Source organism: Poecilia formosa, unplaced genomic scaffold, assembly GCF_000485575.1.
Source record: "Poecilia formosa unplaced genomic scaffold, Poecilia_formosa-5.1.2 Scaffold9, whole genome shotgun sequence".
Classification (NCBI taxonomy): Eukaryota; Metazoa; Chordata; class Actinopteri; order Cyprinodontiformes; family Poeciliidae; genus Poecilia; species Poecilia formosa.
Window position 1 is genome coordinate 5177684 of NW_006799948.1, and position 18259 is coordinate 5195942.

General features: G+C 39.2%; 2 protein-coding genes and 1 long non-coding RNA gene across 5 annotated transcripts in view; 2 read left to right on the plus strand and 1 right to left on the minus strand.

Moving 5' to 3' along the window:
- On the plus strand, nt 1–14153 carry LOC103129544 (plakophilin-1-like). The gene is made up of 14 exons (XM_007540696.2): nt 1–302; nt 2047–2105; nt 3107–3591; nt 3683–3821; nt 3954–4161; nt 4684–4861; nt 5759–5873; nt 6589–6750; nt 7289–7480; nt 7744–7891; nt 8296–8488; nt 8581–8677; nt 8857–8911; nt 14023–14153. Exons 1-14 carry the CDS (start codon nt 149–151, stop codon nt 14151–14153), a joined length of 2316 nt encoding a protein of 771 aa, XP_007540758.1. The 5' UTR covers nt 1–148.
- On the minus strand, nt 941–1584 carry LOC107834030 (uncharacterized). The gene is made up of 2 exons (XR_001659813.1): nt 1285–1584; nt 941–1183 (listed from the first exon to the last, which is right to left on the minus strand). It is a non-coding gene; the product is annotated as an uncharacterized LOC107834030 (long non-coding RNA).
- The window catches only part of rassf8b (Ras association domain family member 8b), an 18529-nt gene continuing 14096 nt past the window's right edge, over nt 13827–18259 (plus strand). The window contains exon 1 of one of the 3 annotated variants that reach the window (XM_016664715.1): nt 13827–14341. The gene's annotated coding sequence lies outside the window, so the exon portion shown is untranslated. The remainder of the gene's footprint in view (nt 14342–18259) is intronic. The other 2 variants (XM_016664722.1, XM_007540392.2) reach the window with 2 other exon arrangements.

Here is an 18259-nt window from a genome sequence, read left to right on the forward strand (position 1 = left end):
GTCAGGTGCGTGTTAAGCCCCGCCCACCGCACCGCCACCTGGCTGGTCTACTCAGGTGAGGTGGCACAACAAAGCAGAGCTCGTTAATCCAGCGAAGGTGCTCATTATCTTGCATGAGGACTACAGGGAACACTGAAAGAGCTCCGTAATGGAAAAGAAGATAAAGTTGAGGCCGTCTGAGATTCTCTCCCAGCAGCACACCAGCCTGGCTTCTCCGACCGAACCGACTCCGAAATCCAACATGACGGGAGCGGCTCGGAACCGGACTCAGCCTTCACTGCGAAAGAATGGTGTCTCCAATGGTAATATTGGCATTTTAAATTTCAGTTTAAACGTTTCATAGTAATATAAAAAAAAAAAACCAAACGAAACGCACAACAGACCTCTTTGTTTGAATTTAACAATGTTTGCCCTCGCTCCCCTGCGAAGCAGACAAAGCTAAATTTACCTCTCACCCTCTCTTTTTAAACTAAAAAATAAACTCCGAAAACCTTTTTTCCCCCGCAAACAAATCATTTAATGTTTCACATCCAAGCTGCACGGATATTTATGTATTATTCTTGTTAATTAGTCATTGTTTACCTCCTAATTGCGTTTAAATACATTCCTATTGTAACCTAGTGAAGGCTCAGGTAATTTATTTTTCTCCTGAGTGGAATACCTGCTGAACAGTAGGTCCCTTGTCCAACAGGTTCCTGCAGTTTCATCGATCCGCCTCAAGGCTGATAAAACCACAGGAAGTTTAGCCTACATTACACATAATTAAAGTGAACATTTTTTCCACTAATTGGGCATATTCTACGGAGCTTTATCTGGAGAAATGCACCTCATACTTTTAGATTGTGACAACTGACTCACCAGTGGGAGAAAAGGAAGCGAGTTTAGTGTTTATAAGCCTGCATCCAAATTCCCATCACTCAAATCGCAGCGATGCAAAAGAGCCATTGCCAGTTATCGTGGCCATTTGATGCTAGCTGTTGCTGCTAACAGCTAGCAAAGCCAGCTATTACGCATTTTGTTTACACACAGTCAGGTAGGTTTAAATACCTTCTTTATCTCAATAAATGAAATTACCAGTTCCTTTCTTGACTCTTCAAGCCAAGCTTCTTTTTCTTTTTTCTTTTTTTTTTTTTCGTTTTCACCGAGTTAAAGTCCACACAGAGTCAACAGTTGTGGAAACAAACTCAATTTGAAAGAACCTAGGTCATTTGGGCATTTTCTCTGGAACTAAAAGTCTGCAGGAATGTTTTACCTCATCCTATTGTACTGTGACAATTGACTCACCAGAAAGTCATGAAAGGAAACCCGCTCAGTTTCATAAACGTGAATCACAATTCACTCTTCCACCCGCTGAAACTAAATGCCACTTAAATTCCAGGTTAATTTGCAGATTCCTGTTGTTCTGCAGCAAATCCTATCATTAACTTTACTTTCCTGTCAGTTTCACTGTTTTCATTTACACACATTTTTAGTTTATGTTGTGGGTGTAGTCTTGAACCGTGATTTGTGTAAGAACAGTAAAGATTTTTTTTTTTCTCATGCATAAAAAAAACAATAAAAAAGGTGATTCTACGGTTTTCTGGGTATCTGAAAAGGACCAACAATAACGGTGAGATTATAGCACCCATCCATCATGAGCATTAATGTTACGTTACCATTGGTTTGAAAGACTCATTTGAACTTGTTTTCACAAGAGTGATAATACAACAGTTTTATTCATTTTTAAAAGCTTTTATACACACTCGTATGTGAAGAAATCATATAATACATATTCAAAATTTTATAAATAAAGTGTATGCTGAAAAAAGAGTCACAATGTTGAATACCTGCTCTTTTTTTTATTTAGTCACTACTGTTTCTTTTTATCTTTATGCCGACTGACATGATGTTTGTTTAGCAGCTTAAAAAGATTTTCTGAGCGAGGATTGATGAACTCGGGTTGGGGAAAAAAAAAATCACCCTGACTGGAGGAAGTGTTGCCATCGATTTGGTAAATACCATGTTGAACTGAATACTCTATAAAGGATTCTTTTGGACTTGTTTCAGGGGGAGACGACTCACAACATTCAATCAGGAGCTTGTATGGATCTCCTTCTTCCACAAAGGTAAAACACACCGTCACACCTCTGGCTAAAACACTTTTGTGACCTGTTCATAACAAGAATGAGCTATCTGAATTTGTAGCTACGCTTTACATGTTATACTCCTGAATTTGAATTTACACAAATCTGTGATGCTGCTGGGGTTTTGTTTTGTTTTTTACACTCACTTCCTGAAAGCCAATCCGACGAATCAGTGTTCTTACCTTCAGCTGCACACAGTACAATAACACAGGCAGACAGTCCAAGTGAGATTAAACAAGTGCATATAGTTTTTGTTTTCATCACCGTTATTGTATTGAAAACTCAACTCCTGTTTATAGGAAAATACAGAAACGAATGCTTGAACTTAAAGTGGATTTTAGTGCAAAAACTGTACACCATGTGTTTGTTTGTTTTCAGTTATTGTTACCAAAAAAAATGTTAAGCGGTAAAGTCTTTTTTTTTTTTAAGCAGCAAAATTAATTTATGAGGTGAGAAATATCCAAACACATGCAAGAGACGCCTGTAATAAGACAAATTTAACTCCTACCTTTCCATCTTGGTTTTCATGACTCTTGTCTGATCCTAAATTTCTGGCACCTCCACAAAACAACTGGATCTGTACCAACATTTAGTTTCATGCCAGTAGATTGTATTTACTCATTGGCTGACTTCTAAGGGGAAGTTGCTTTTCTCTAGCTTTTGTATCAGAATAAAGGGGAAGTCGATGCAAATGCTCAGCAACATTTTACATTTTTAGTTTAAAAACCGTGTTTAAACCTTTTGATTCCTCCCTCCCCACTTCATGATTACACACCGTTCTGTGTTGTTCCCTCAAAATGCACTGATGTGACTGTTGTGCGTTTGGAAATGTATTACAAAAAAAAAAAAAAAAAAAACGCAACTGTTGAAATTTGAGTCTGGAAAAGTTATTTAAAAAAAAAAACAATTGGGAAAAAGGTAAATGCTTGGAAACTTTTGCTGTCTTAAACATTACTAATTGTGTAATTAATTTTGTTTTAAAGGGAAACGGGTATAATTTGGACAACCTCTCCTCAAAAAGCACCCAACCTCAGAAAATGTCCATGTCCCCAACAGCCGGTATGGACCAGACTGTATGTGTGCTGGTAGATTGGTCTGACCACGTGCATCTACTGCACCAATCCGCTGTCTCTGAATCGTCCCCCAGCGCACCCACCCGAGCATCCACGCATCCACCTGGGAAGTCCAGAACCAACTCGCTCACTCCTCAGTCAGTAAGAACAAAGAATCCGTCTGGATCCGCGGCGGGACGGGACAGCCTTAGAAATGGACAGAGTCAGAAACACAGTTATGTTAAACCTGGTACACAAATGGTACAGTGGCTTAGATCCACCCACATGGACAGAGGTTTACCCCAACAGGCTCAAATATCCCAGAGATGGGAATCAGGCAGGTCCATCAGCACCAACAGGTTCACCAACAGGTTCACCAACAGACAGGATGTAAAGACAATGAAGAATCGAGCACAGTAAGATTTACTTTCACACCAAGCATTTTATGCCTGTCTTTTTGTGGAGCCGTCCCATAAAATAAGAAAAACAATGTGACCTCTCGCCTAGGCAATCAGCTGAAAAACTTCCAGAGATGACAATTAAAACGGCCGTAAAGCTTCTGGACAAGAAAAATGAGAAAGAGCTGATCAGTGCCGCCGCATACATTCAGAGCCAATGTTTTAAAAAAGACGTAGCCAGATTTGAGGTAGGTTTACTCAGAATAAATAATCTGGGAACATTTTCTCCATCATCCGCCTGGCGAAGCTTTAGCAGCTTTAAGGAGGCGCAGTCTCTCCATGTCGACATTTGTTAGCTCATCGGGTTCTCTTGGTTTCAGGTTCGCTGGGCGCATGGGGCTAAAAAGCTCGTGCAGCTGCTCAAAAACGACAGCGAAGAGGTGCAGCGCGCCGCAGCAGCGGCCTTGCGTAATGTCGTCTACAAGGACAAAGGCAACAAGAAGGAGGTGACGGACGAAAATGGCCTCACCATCATCCTGAACTTACTGGACAAGACCCACGATAAGGAGACCGTATGCCAGCTTGCAGGTCAGGTTTTGGGATATTTACATTTCTCCCCATCAGGAATAGTTTATCACCACACCAACTGACCTTTTTGTATAGTTTTATTTTGAATTTGAACATATTAGTGAAATGTAATGCTGATGTGTTTGTGGATTTTCAGTAAAAACAGAAGCTATAGAAGTGTAAGGTTTTTTTTTTAAGATGCGAGAGCTGTTATAAAATTCCCCAATTATGCATCGTAAATTTAGATTTTATCAATTATATATAGAAATTATCAATGTTTTAAATTATAAAGACAACACTGAATGGTAATACACCAATCTCTTAACTAATTTTCCTCATTGATCGTTATTGCTGATTAGCAGATCAAATGCTCTTTTTTTTTTTCCTCTTCAATAATTTAAAACAAATCTTTAAGAGATGTTTTATTTAAGAAAGACGTTTCACTGTGACCTAATGACTGGCAATAACAACAGACCTGATTATTAAAGGTTTGAATTCCAAGATGAACCCCATTAATGATATTTTTATGTCCCTTGCCTGCAGGTGTCTTGTGGAATCTGTCTTCAGTTGATGAGATCAAGGATCTTTTTAATGAAAATTTCCTTCATGTCCTCACCAAGGTGATTTTGGTGCCCTTCTCTCACATAAATGGAGAGGCAGAATGCAAGCATGATTTGATCGCTGATCCCAAAGCTTTCCTCTGCGCTACAGCCTGCCTACGGTAGGAAATTCAACCAGTTTTTTTTTTTGTTTTTTTTTCTGGCTACTGGAGAGGAATCCTGCACAGTCACAGAAAATCTGGAAGTTGTGTTTCGGTATTTTCCAGGTCTGTGGAAAGAAAATGAGCACGGAAAAAGTTCCTGCTTCGAAATTTCCAACCCCTCCTTCATTTCTTCACTTATTCTGTTCTTTTCTTCCTTGAGCTCCCTCGTCTTCTATCCAATCAGCCTCCATATTTAAAGTCGTCTGCTGCAGAAACGCATGTCGTAAATTCATAGGAAACTTTAGTTGCTGTTTTTATTTTAATTATGTAAAGCACTTTGAAATGCCTTGCTGCTGAAATGTGCTGTACAAATAAAATTTGATTGATTTAAAATGATCATAAAGGTAAGCGAACTCTAGAAAACCTGATTTTGAAAAGTGTAAGAATGCTGTTCACCTGGAGATGCCAAACGCGTTTACTTGGTAGCACCCTTCCTGCTGAGAATGGAGCAGGAAATACAGATCTGAATTCCAAAGAAATGTTGAGTACTATGTCACGGTTCTTGTGAAGTGACGAAACTTAATATGTCCTATAAAGATCGTGACTCGTACTCGTTTTATTTGTTTAGACCTACGGCTTAGGAGTGCTTGCGAAGCCGGGGCTGTCTGAATTATTCTCACTGCTCCACCCAGCTGTACTGAAATCGTTCTGTCCTCTTGGAAATCAAGAGGACAGAATGCTCTGACCTTTTTGTTTACAATGCAAAAAAAACAAATAATAAAAAAAAAAAAAAAACATCCACTGTTTTATGACTGCACAAAGATTCTGTTTTGCAGATTAAAAAAGCAAAGTGAAATAGTTTGTCACACTTGCATGGATAGTCGCCATGACGATGATTTGTTTGTGTTGCTGCAGGAATCTGAGCTCCGACGACAACCACAGGAGGAACATGAGGAGTTGTGAAAATCTCATTGACTCGCTGGCTTCCTGTACTACAGAGGCTGCAACCAAACGGACACCTGATGAAAATGTGAGAAGGAAAAACAAACATGTTTTTTTTATTGTCTAAAATACAAATGTCAGTGTGTAGATCTAAAACATGAGATCAGAACAAAATGCAAAGTGGAGCTTAATTGTGAAGAAAAAGGGAGGAAAAGATGACTTTTGAATCTTTTGTGAAATAAATTCTCTTGCTCTGATTCACCTAAACAATATATTAGGCTGGGAGTTTTTCAAAGGTCATGTCATAGACACGGAAAGCTATACACTGAGTTTGACCTCAGTCACATGAAATAAGTCTAGATTTTGCTATAATTATTTTTTTTTGTTTTTTTTTTTTGTTTTTTCTTGGGATTTGACAAAAATCCCAAGAAAAAAAAATCACACTTTAAAATCAGTAAAGTGTGATTTGATGAAAACATCCCATTGGCATCATGGCTGCCATGAAGCCAATGGGATGTTTTTGTTTTTCTTGAGAGAAAAAGTTGGTTATTGTCAGGAAGCCAGATCAGTCCTGTAAGAAAACCAGTTTGAGTTTTGTAAGAGGCATGCAGCAACACCTGCAGCAAAACGTTTGTACCAAAATAGTTTGTAAAATAGTTTTGCAATCCCCACAGCCGGGCCCGGTCCACAATTTTAGAGGTTTGGGTTCATTCAGATTCCTGCTTGACAGAGGTTTTTGTTCAAGTTTATTATTATTATTATTATTATTAGATATCCATATTTATCGCTCTCTCTTTTTGAAGCTCACAGAAAACTGTGTCTGCATCCTTCAAAACTTGACCTATGAAGCTGAGGAAGACTGGATCCGCCAAACCACCAAAAATACGGAAGAGACTCAAAAAAATACGACTCCCAAAGAGATGACTTGCAGCTGTTTTCCTCGTCGCCGTGCCAACCTTGAAGAGGTAATCACTTCACTATTAAAAACCGATTTTATTTTATTTTTTTTTTTTTTAAATCCGCATAATTTCTAAAGATTTTTACTAATAAAATCAGTAAAGTGTGGCTTGCATTTCTTCACGTGTACTATGGTGTTCAACATAACCAGCTGCCTTCAGAAAACGCAAAAGAACTGGTATTTCTATTGAATTTCTTTTGCATAAAGTCATTACGAGAATAAACTTCATACTTTATCTTTTGAATAAATTTCTTTTTTGTGTGTGTGAGTGGAAAAGAAAGATACTTGGTTCTTAAGCAAATGTTTATAAAGTCACAGTCATTTATAATAAAAGATTGTGAAATGCAGTGAAGGCGGCAACACATTGAAACACATGACTTAAAGTCGCACTGGTAAATATTTGGTTGCATCTCCTGGTTTTGGATCAAACCAAAATAACAAGAAAGAGGCTAAATAATGTTAAACTTGGCTCAGCTGCTGTTTGTGACCCCACTGAACACCCATCACCTGCCTGACCTCTGCACCTCTAAATCATTTCCTCCCAGGATGCAAAGGACAAAGGGGAAGCAGAGATGATGTGCCTCCTGCAGAATAATGAAGACCCACTTGGAGTTAAGTGGCTGTGGAGCGGGCAACTTGTACGGGCGTACCTGTCGCTGTTGGCCTGCAGCACAAACAAAATGACGCTGCAGGCCACCATGGGGGCGCTGCAGAACCTCACAGTGAGGAAGGGAGAGGTAAAAAGACACAGAGTTGACTGCTGAGACTTCCAATTTGTGGCAGGAAAAATGACACTTTGCTGCACAGATTGTGCTTTTTACATTTTAGTTACATTTCTTGAAATGATAAATCTTGTAACAAGTATTTAAATGGAAAAGCAAGCGTTTGTTTTGTTTCTGTGCTTTTTAACTTTTTGGCTAATTAGGAAACCTTGTTGCTGCTTTACGTTTTTACCTGCAGATGGAGATATTTTTAAAATACTTTTTTTGACACCTGACAGATCTCCGAGTCCGTCGCCCGAATTATCGCGGAGGAAAAAGGACCTCGGAAAATTACAGCCGTTTTAGAAAAGAACATTACGCTGAAGAAACCAGCCTTGCTTCTGATGAGGAACCTCTCCCGCTTTCCAGAGCTTCACCCCTCCATCTGTAACTCCACACTCCTCACTTTTGAACTTCAATCTTCCAGAACATTGGAAAAAAAAAAGAAACTTTTCCGAACCTTCTAGTTATTTTCAAACCCCTTGAATTAAAAAGCAAGAAAACTTTGTGTAATTTGTAATTTGTGCTTTGTTGGATTTTTAATGCAACAGAGAACTGCATGATCGTGAAGAAGGGGGGAGAAAAAAACCAAAATCTGAAAAGTGTTTAGCCCGCTTTGTTCTATGATCCTTTCTGCTAATCTGTCATAGAACCCAAATAAAATAAGTTTGTTGTAACATATTACAGATGTTCAATGAAATCTAAGGGGTTTGAAAAGTTATTACTGTAGTTTCATAAAAGTGACACATTGTTGGGATTTCTTTATTTATCTTATATTTTCACTTTTGCAGTTGATAATTTGGTGGCGACCGAAACCACAAAATCCCTTTTACACCTTTTGGACATCAGTGCAGAAGAATCTGCTGAGCTGATGCCGATTCTGTGTCGGATCCTCGTAAACCTGAGCAAGAACAACGTGGAGACGGCCCAGCGTATTAGCCGTGAAACGGCCGTGAATGATATGTTACAGAAGAAATATGAAGGGTTAGTGAAACATCCAATGTCTAGCTCAAGTAAACAAAGAATCATGTTTTGCCTTATTAATGACTACATGTGACTTTTCATCGTGAATCCAGTAAAGCTAAAGAGGCGGTGGAGGAGCTGAGGGCCACGTTGTCCCCCAGAAGTTCTCACCAACATCTAGAAGAAGTGAGTCCATTCACACATCACTCTGTATCCAATGCAGATCGCTCTGCAGGAAAAAAAACAACTTTAAGGGGTATTGTGTTCAGAATGAGGTAAAAAAATGAATTTAATTTGCATTTCCAAAAGCCCTGTAGACTTTTCCAGATGCAGACGCCATAATAAGTCCTCCTTTCTTTCTTTCTTTCTTTTTTTTTTTTCCTCAACAGGATAAAACCAAAAACGCCAAACTTCTTAACTTGCTACCAAAGTCTCTGCAGTGCCGTACTGGAGCTAAACATGAGGAAATCCCGTCCACAATAAGATATACAAAACACCATTTTTTTCCATTAGGAGTTATTTTTGTATTACTTTTTGTTGTAGTGCACAAAGAAATATGGGATGAAATGTTCAAATTATTTATGCCTTTTTTAGTCGGAGTCATAGAGATGATAGCAAAGCACTTTTTAGGCAACCACAATGAAGTAAGTATTCCTAGCCACTGTTCCATTAGCAAACTTGAATTATTTCTGGCAAAGATAATGCCAGCTTTAAAAAAAAAAATATATATATATATAGTATAAAGGCAGCTCAACACCTAATGATATTACTTTGCACTTTCTGTGACAATGCTGTGAAGAATAGTAAAACAAATGAAATCGACAAATTCTGTAGATGGGAAGAAATGTCATTGCTGAATAATACATGAAGTTTAAAGTGTTCCAAAATGTATTTTTAATTGTAATTTTTTTTGTGTGAAAATAAACATTTATGAATGCATTCGAATGCCTTTGGAAATTGTGTAAATTTACTAAAGAGCATTTATGAAAACAAATCGAAATTTTTTGAGACGTAGCTTCGTAAGGTTGGCAATCGATTATAGCCAGCCAACATTAAGTTAAAGCCCAGCAGCACTTGAATTTACCCAGAACGGGGCGACTGACGCGAGTTCGCCTTGTAACCGGAGAGTTTCTAGTTAGGAGGGTTTTTATGCCGGTTTGTGTTGAAAACATGTCCCGTGGGAAGCCCCAGTAAAGAACTATAAAAAGCATTTATTTTATTGAAGAGATTAGAAAAATGTTTCATTTGGGAACATCTGCTAAATAGTAAGAACCTAATTACTTCTTGCATGGTAATCTCAGTTTAACTCCAATAAAATAAGAAGGAAATGGAATGAGCTGAAAAGAGCAAATTAGAAGAATCTAAATTTGTAGAGTTTTGCAAGAAGGAATAGTTTTAACTGAACATTATAGGAATATGGACATATTAAATAGCCTTTCTTTAAATGAAATTTGCCTTCTGAAATGTTCAACACATTTTCAATTGAGGAATGTTTTTTTCTGTTGTGTCCACCAGAGGGCAGTGGTGCTTCGTCAACAGAATCAGAAGCACATTCATTAAAAAGGTGTTTTTCATGCTTTCTCCACACAAAACCCCGGGTTTTATAAACTAATGCACTCTTTTCTTTTTCGGGTTACAAGTTCCAATTTCACTCACTTTGAGAACCACTATGACGATAAAAGCCACGAATTAAAGACTGCTGTCTTGGCGGACGAAGGATAAGACTAAGTAGAAGCCAAATCCCCTTATCAATAGCTTACTTGTTTTCCACATCCTGTTCTGTGAGAATTGGACCAATTTCTTGTTTCACAAGAAAAGCTTCATCTTGTCGTAACTTTTAATAGAAAAGGCATTATGGGATTAGTCAGAAAAATGTCACGCCTGTTCCGTCCCTTCACTGGTCTGACTTTCCTCGAAGAAGCCAGGAGAATATTTTTAGACCACTACAGACATAAAATATGTCCAAAACACCAGAATAGCCAGCGGCAGCAGGTGTGGAGAAACATGAGAATAGGTTTGTTTGCTACTGGGGTCCTAAAGTGGAACATGCTGGTGCCGACCGCCGCGTAATCTGGCTAAGCATGTTTCAGACGTACAGAAAGGATTCATTCACAGATCTTCAGTGGAAGCTGGGAGAAAGGCAGACGGTTTTTACTTTACAGTGAGGCCTTTGTTGTTGGGGATGTCGGCAGTCAGGTGAAACTGCTCAAAATAATGTGCACATTTTTAAAGGAAGGAGGGGGAAAAAAAAGATCAAAATGTCGTACTTTTCTGAGAATGTCTGGAATGAAGTTCCGCCCTTATTCTTACAAAGTTAGGGGGAAAAAAAGTGATTTTTGTGGATTATAATGGGAGTTTGAGACCTAAGGAGGAGTACTCCTTTTATCCTGCTAATATGATGTAAATCTGACAAACTGTTATTGCTTTCCGATGTAAATGAGGACTTTAAAGAGACAGAATGGCAGAAGTTACATAAGCACCAGTGTAGAACCGAGTGGTACAATTAGTTTGATCAAAAAATTTTAAATGCAAGCTGTGTTTAAAAGGTAGAAAGCTTCTCTGCCTCAGAGATTAAAAAAAAGACCTGAACCCCCTCAAATCTAACTATTGTTTTATTAAGATATCTTCTATTGGCGGCTCCCCAATTGAGGCATTTCAGCCAACCTGCACACTGAACCTTTTAAAGACCAAATATCTGCAGCACAGGTGCAACTGGTATATTTGTTGCTGAATGGAAACACTGGGTGGTGGACTGGTTTACCGATTTGTTTTTAGCCTCAATCAACAACAACAAAGTCTGTAAACTGGGAGACAAAACTTTACTACTTAATGCTGAATTTTTGCTGTATTGGACACAATTTAGTTCCCAGGAGTAAAAGACTGGTTGATGCCCATCTGAACACTATACAATTATTAATAAAATACTTGCCATTTCAACTTGCCCCACACTTCTGACAGGAAAAAAATCTTTCTAAGCTATCAATGAACACACTGAATACTTGAAGTGGCTCCAACAGCAGACCTGCCCAACCTGTTTTCTGAATAACTCATAAATACTTTATAGCTCATGAATCCTTCAGGTGATAAATTACTATTGTTGGTTATTTTTTAAATAATTATTTGGTTTTTTTTGTTGTTTTTTTAAGAAAAAGCCTGACAGCCAAGCTAACATGGAATACTAAACTACAGATTTGTATGTACAAACTTATTTTAGTGTAATCACAGATTGATGGGATCTGATACAGCATGGAACTGTTTTAAATAAATTTTCTGTTTCCTTACACTGTTTTCTCCTCTTATCAGTCACAGAACTTAAACAGAATCTCTAATTGAATAGAAAAACTGAATTAAAAAAACGTTTCTGAATCACTATAGTCAGTGAAAAACTGGCATTTCTAAGGATGTTCCAGAAAATGTAGTTCATTTCTCTGCTTCTAGACACATGAATACTTTTGTTTAGACATGCTGTCACAACTGCGTGACAGTTGTCTAAATTTCCATGTAACTTTATCTGTTTTCAGATACCTCACAGATTTTCCTTCAGTCAGAGACATTTTTTTAAATGACCTCCTGAAAAGGAAAGGTTGACTCATATGCTGAAAACAAAAGTATTAAAATAATGAATGAACATTTTTATATTGGAGCAACTCAGAAAAATAACAGTATTACTTATTTTTCTTTGTTTATTTATGAAAACCTAATGATGTCTGATGGGAAACGGATCAATTCGTTCTTCTGGACAGCAGACTAAATAGATCAACAGCCGTAAACACAGCAGGTAACGAATAAACTTGTTGAAAAAAACAAGAAAGGTGAAATTACGGTGGACTAAAAGCTGAAGGTTGCCTGATTCTGTCCGATCAGCAGAACAAGGCAGCTGTTGTGATTAATGCTGCGAAACATGAAGGCACCAGAGCTGACTGGAATTTTAAACGAACACAAATGGGAGATTTTCAAGTGGAAAAAAAATAATAAATATACAGAAAAACTGCACTTTCTTTAAGCAAAACTCAGGGTGATTGATGTTAAATTGGCTGGCATAACGTTTGCTTACACTGAATAGGTCAAACCTCCAAATTAAAACTTTGAAATTGCAAAGGATTACCGCTATTGACAACCAGGTTGACTAAGTTATGCTGTATCAGTTTATAAGCCACTTTGAAACAATGGATTCAGTTCAACTCGGTATATTTATAGTGCTGCTGATTCATAAATGTCAAGACAAATGGATCCATTTTTCACAGAAATGTGTAGTGAATGTAGACAATTTAATCCCAACTATAAAACAAAACAGCCAATTGCATGAAGTCGTTAATTTTGCCGCGACCCGTCATTTTGTGTTTCTATTAGTGGACAAGCAGCAACATGAAGACTCAGATATGGACAGGTCAGAGAGAAAGATATGAAGATTGTAAAATATTATCTAAGGGTTTGAACATCTCATGAAGGACTGTTCAGTCCATTATTCAAAAAAAAAATGGAGCTGGTACGACGCAACCACAAAGCCCAACAAAACATGACTGTTCATCTAAACTGACAGGCAGAGACTTAATCTGATAGACCAAGAGATCCATCATAATTCTGGATGTGAATGTAGGCTGAATAGGTTTGTTGTAAATGGAAAATATTTCATTAAGAAATTAAGTCCCATTTGGGTTTTGTCAAAATTATTGTCTTTGATTGTCTTTGTCACCAGAAAAAAAAAAAAAGTTGACCGATTTTATGGAGAGAATATGTAAATACTGTAAAAGTGTTTTGTTTGTTACATGATTGTTTCTAATGTTACATGAGACTCGGAATAACAAATATGATTAATGCGTTAAATCTGCTGGATTGTTCTGTAAAGTCAGCCAGTTGGTTGTAAGCTCTTAATATTTAAACAAAATAACAGTCTTCTACACAGACGCAACTAACATTATAAAAGGAAACTGGTCGAATTCTTTCGTTACATTCGTATATATTTGAAGTTCTGTTGTAAGATCAAACATGTACTTTCTGAAATGCATCCACAAGCATAAGTTAGTGATACTATCTTTTTTTTTTTTTTTAATGAGAACAGAGAAAATGTAGAAGTTTGTATATATGTTTACAGGTGTCTTGTACGTTAGATTGTTGTCGCATCTAAACATTTCTCACCAGATTTCAACAAGTGTTTGTACCACCATAAAAAAAAAAACTCAATGCCATCAACTAGCACTGAGTCTTTGACGTTTTAGCTCACTCTTTGCGTGTAACTTTCGTCAGCTGAATAGTTGTGCCTCTTGTGATGTCATCGATCCAGAAACACAGAGAGCAAAACTGATGGGCTTTTTTTTATTCTAAATTGCCTTCTTAAAAACTTTTCAATAAAAAAAAATAAAAATAAAAAAAATGTTGCCGAGGAAATCCATACTTTAAGTCTTTCTGTTCCGTGGTTGTCTGCACGGGGCCTGAGTCGATCTGGGTCCATCCGTGTGTTTACTACCAGCACAGTGAAGCTTCAAATGGCTCCATCATGCCTTGCGGTGCGGCGTCCCAGTTAATTCACCAGTCGCGTCCACGTCTCTGATGGGCAGAGCAGCGGATGCTGTATCGGACAGCCTTCGTGTCGGATGTCCGAAGAGGGGACGGACGGGACTGGTGTTTACATCCACACGACTTCACAGACGAGGAAGAGGAAGAGGAGGAGGAGGCTGCGCACCGTTAACTCCTGCAGGAGCGGAAAGGCACGGATTGAACCCGGGATCTCAACCTGCTTTACACACCACAGGAAGCGGTGAATTTTACTCAGAAGAGGCACACCGAGCCTCCGGAGCACCGGGACGGCTTTTTTTTATTTATTTATTTATTTTTTTTTAAAACCCTCCGACAGGCGGTGAGCTGCGGCTCAATGAGGTATGCGGCTGAGATTCGCACTGCGTTAAAACATAACAGACACAGTGTTGGCTTTCAGCACCGGTTCCTGGTTGTGTTGTATAGTTTAACTGTTCAGCTGTTGCATAACTTTCATATATATATATATAAATATATATATTTTTTGTTCTGCTGTTTTTCCTGGTTCTCCTGTCGGAGCGACAAGTCCAGAGAAATATTGCAGAAATTGTCAGAGGAAGTAATGACACCATGTGTTCTGGACAGAACATACCAGACCAATGAGCCGTCAGGAAGTGAGTGTGCAGTGAGTGTATAAGTAATTGGTTCGTGTGTGGGTGAGAGGGTCTGCTGATGAATCCAAACTGTGTGATTCGAACCAAAACTTTTCTAATTTGAGTTACTGATCAACAACAGAGCTGGAAGCTCATGTGTGATGAAGGTAAAGGCAACTTTATCACAGCCAGCGGCTCTATGTTTGGTAGTAGTTGATGCGAAGCCGGCCTAACGCAGAAGCAAAGTGAGCAGCTAGTGCAACCAGCATAGTGTTATTTAAATCAAATGTACTGCTGTCTATGTGATGCATCTGAAGCGATCATGCAGCAAAAACCTTTGTGTTTTTTTTTGTTTTTTTTTAATCTTTGGTTAAAAATGCACCCCGAGTTTGAAGTTACGTTAAGTGTAAGGAGAATGTTGTAGTAATGAATGCTAGTTCCTTAAACGGTAATGGTTGCTTTGACACACAGTGTTAAGCTTGTGATCATAATGCAGGATTAGAGCAGTGTATTATAAGCCTGGCGGGCCACCAGGCTTTACTTGTCCCCCCACCAGGCTAAGTATTGCTCATTTACTTAAGTCTTTTTAAAATGTCTGCATTTTTTAAGCCTTTATAGTTGGTGTTCATGTATCAATCTTTCAGTAATACAGACTTATCAAGTGATATTTTCAAATTTCTTCTCGACTTTAAAGATTTTATTTAACTCAAAATCACGACGGGCCGTCGGATGAATGACTGCCCTAGCAACCAACCACCGGGCTTATCTAGTTTTCTGGAGGAAACCTTGATTAGAGTACATGCATAATCATGTTTCCCATATTTAAAATATCACATTTAGCTTTTGATGATATGAAATAACAGCCAGCCTAATGTCCAGTATCCATATATAGCATCAACTACAACTCTAACATTATTAGCCACAGCAATGTTTGCTTGCACTTTGCACCCTAAACCAGTTATTTATTTACTTTCAGCTGTTAGGTGATGTAATTCAGAGCTACGAATCAGTTTTTCAGCCAGAAATCATCCGTCCTGTCTTTGCCTGTACGATTTGAGCTACTGCAGTGGAAAAAAGTCTTAACAGAATTACTGGAGTAAATCTTTGTCTTTCAGCAGACTCCCCCACCCCCCCTCATCACGTGGTCGGCTAAGCCGCCAGACTTTACAGGCTTATTGTCTTCATCAACCTGATTAGTTTTAACTTTTGAGGTTGCATGGCGGCGGTTTCGTCGCTCCAATGTGGCGATCGTGACGTCTTTCCAGTAGCACAGGAAACGCGGCCCTCGTGTGCCGTCCTAGTTAAAATCACACACGTTGTGTTTCACAGCTGACTGACGGCGGCTGAATGCAGCACTTTCCAAGCCGATGACCTCCTGAAACCTTTCATTCAGCACCTCTGAGGCATATTTGTCCAAGCCTGTGCTCGTGTCATGGTCTCCAGCTGTTGACAATTTTTTTTTTTTTTTTTTTTTTTTTTTTTTTTTTTTTTAACAAACTAAACCAGAGAGAGGAAAACGCCTCGCTGAGCGGAGATAATTTAAAGATTGCAGTAGACTTAACAGGATACTACAGTAGAAGGAGGCAACTTGCCAACTCTAAAGCACAAAGTCATCAGTGTATTACTGTATGAGAAGGGACCACTGAGTCCAGGACACTCCATCAAGGAAAGTGACATCATGTCTCTGAACAAGGGTCCATATCTAATTGAATTTCCTCGTATAGGAAACACCTACTGACATTTGCGTTTCTGGCTGCCATTTTACCCGTGCGACGCTAGCGTGGCTCTGAACAGGAACTTCAGCTCTTCCCTGTACTGTTAAGGTTAAAGAAGGCTTAAGTTGGGTTAGTTGGCTGCACAATTGCCGTCAGGTTTAGGTTTAACCTTTTGCGATTTCATTTTGTTTTTTTTTAAGTGAGATCACATTTTCACTGATCCACCTGATCGATCTCAAAACTTGCCAGTTCTGATTACAGTCGCCGGGGTTTTAGAGCATCTGCTAATCCTGAAAGCTAATTAGGTCAACAACATGAGTGGATGTTGAGCACCGGGGATACACCCTTCACCCCATAAGGATTAGACAGGATGAATGAATGAATGAATGGGATTCAATTTCCACGAGTTTGACAGAGTGATCAATCAGAGTTGGAGTCCAGGCAGCGAAGTCGACCTTCGTAACCCTTTACAAATAGAAAACGTGATACAGGACTGATACGCCAGTCAAATTACTCCACAGTAGGTAATTAGCATCTTCTTTGGAGGGATTATATAGTTGCTTCATGAGTTGCAGCAGGAGACAAAAAAAAAAAATCCAGCCACCTCGCCCTAATCTTAACGTTGAAAAACCCCGCTGCTGCTCACACCTCCGTTCTTTCCCGTACCCTCGTCGAAGGGGACACAAAGAGGAAGCAACGGGAAAGCGCCGCTCGCTTCTTAATTGTTGCAGATTGTTTGGCCTCCTTTCCCCAGTCCGTCCCCTCCGGTCAGTCCGGTCGTCTGTGCACAAAGCTTGGACAAAGCCGGAGCCGGGTTGCTATGGTGAGGGATTGTTTGCGTCCAGTCATGCCACTGGCCATGTGGGCTCATTGCACACATTGCAGCATGCTCTTTTGTTTGAGTTCACACACACACACACACACACACACACACACATACACACCAAAACACTCTGGGCTCCAGCAGCCATCTAAAAGAACTTGTCCTCTGATTGCATCATAATTCTGAGCTGCTCGCTTCTCTGATGTTTTGCTGTGCCATTTGCAATTTATTTTTCTCTTTTTTTTTTATTTATTTATTTTTTGCTTAGTTGGAATGTAAAATTTAAGGGTCAGGAGTTCAACCCCAATCGCCGAGTTTGTTAAACACAGAGAGAGCGGGGAGCTCGAGACAACAGGAAATGAAGTGTTAGGTTTGCAATTAAACCCAGATTTTTAACTCCAATCAGTTGCCCTGGGATGGTTTTTGCGTTAACCGTCTTGTGCGTCGCTCGCTGCGTTGGAGGAAAATCTGATAAGTAACCCGGCCTTGGTGTGCTGCGTCTCCTCCTGGGCTCTGCCTTCCTGTGGCATCCCGAGAATGAAACTTCAGGGGAGGCAGAACTGAAGTCACAACTAAGATTAGCTCTGTGGTTTGCAGGCCAGACAGCAGGATATTCCTCATGTCGCGAACCAAACGGCTGCTGCAAAAACCGCCTGACTGAAGGGGTTGAATTGATAGCAGCAGACTTTCCGTTTTGTATCAGTTTTCCTGATGTCATGAAAATAACGACCCTCGACACATTACATTGTTTTCCTGTCCTCTCTTGATTGATGTGAATACTTGGCACATGCGGTGACGGCATTAGAGCCGTCACCGCATATTCACTGTTTGGACATAGGTGTCCAAAATGGGACTCCTGACCTGTGGACGTTTGCAGCCTGTCTTGCTTCCTTCCTTTTTCCAGTCTAAATGCTGACAATATATGTAAAGAAATGCAAAAAAAAAGTAACTTTTCGCTCGATTCTCCACACATGAAGGTTTTATTTTGGTCTTGTGACTTACTTTAGAGTGCCTTTAAGTAGATCCCAGAGAGTTGTTTTTTTATTATTATTATTATTTTTGGCTCAATCGAGAATACAGGAATGCAACACTGACCCTCCCACACCTGTTGCTGCTCAATTCTGGTGTT

What these genes read in the sequence shown, in the direction of transcription:
- LOC103129544 (XM_007540696.2), top strand. Translation starts at nt 149, where the DNA reads ATGGAAAAGAAGATAAAGTTGAGGCCGTCTGAGATTCTCTCCCAGCAG. An exon ending in AAAGAATGGTGTCTCCAATG is followed by an intron (nt 303 to 2,046) that starts GTAATATTGGCA and finishes GACTTGTTTCAG; the next exon opens with GGGGAGACGACTCACAACAT. An exon ending in TTACAGAAGAAATATGAAGG is followed by an intron (nt 8,489 to 8,580) that starts GTTAGTGAAACA and finishes TCGTGAATCCAG; the next exon opens with TAAAGCTAAAGAGGCGGTGG.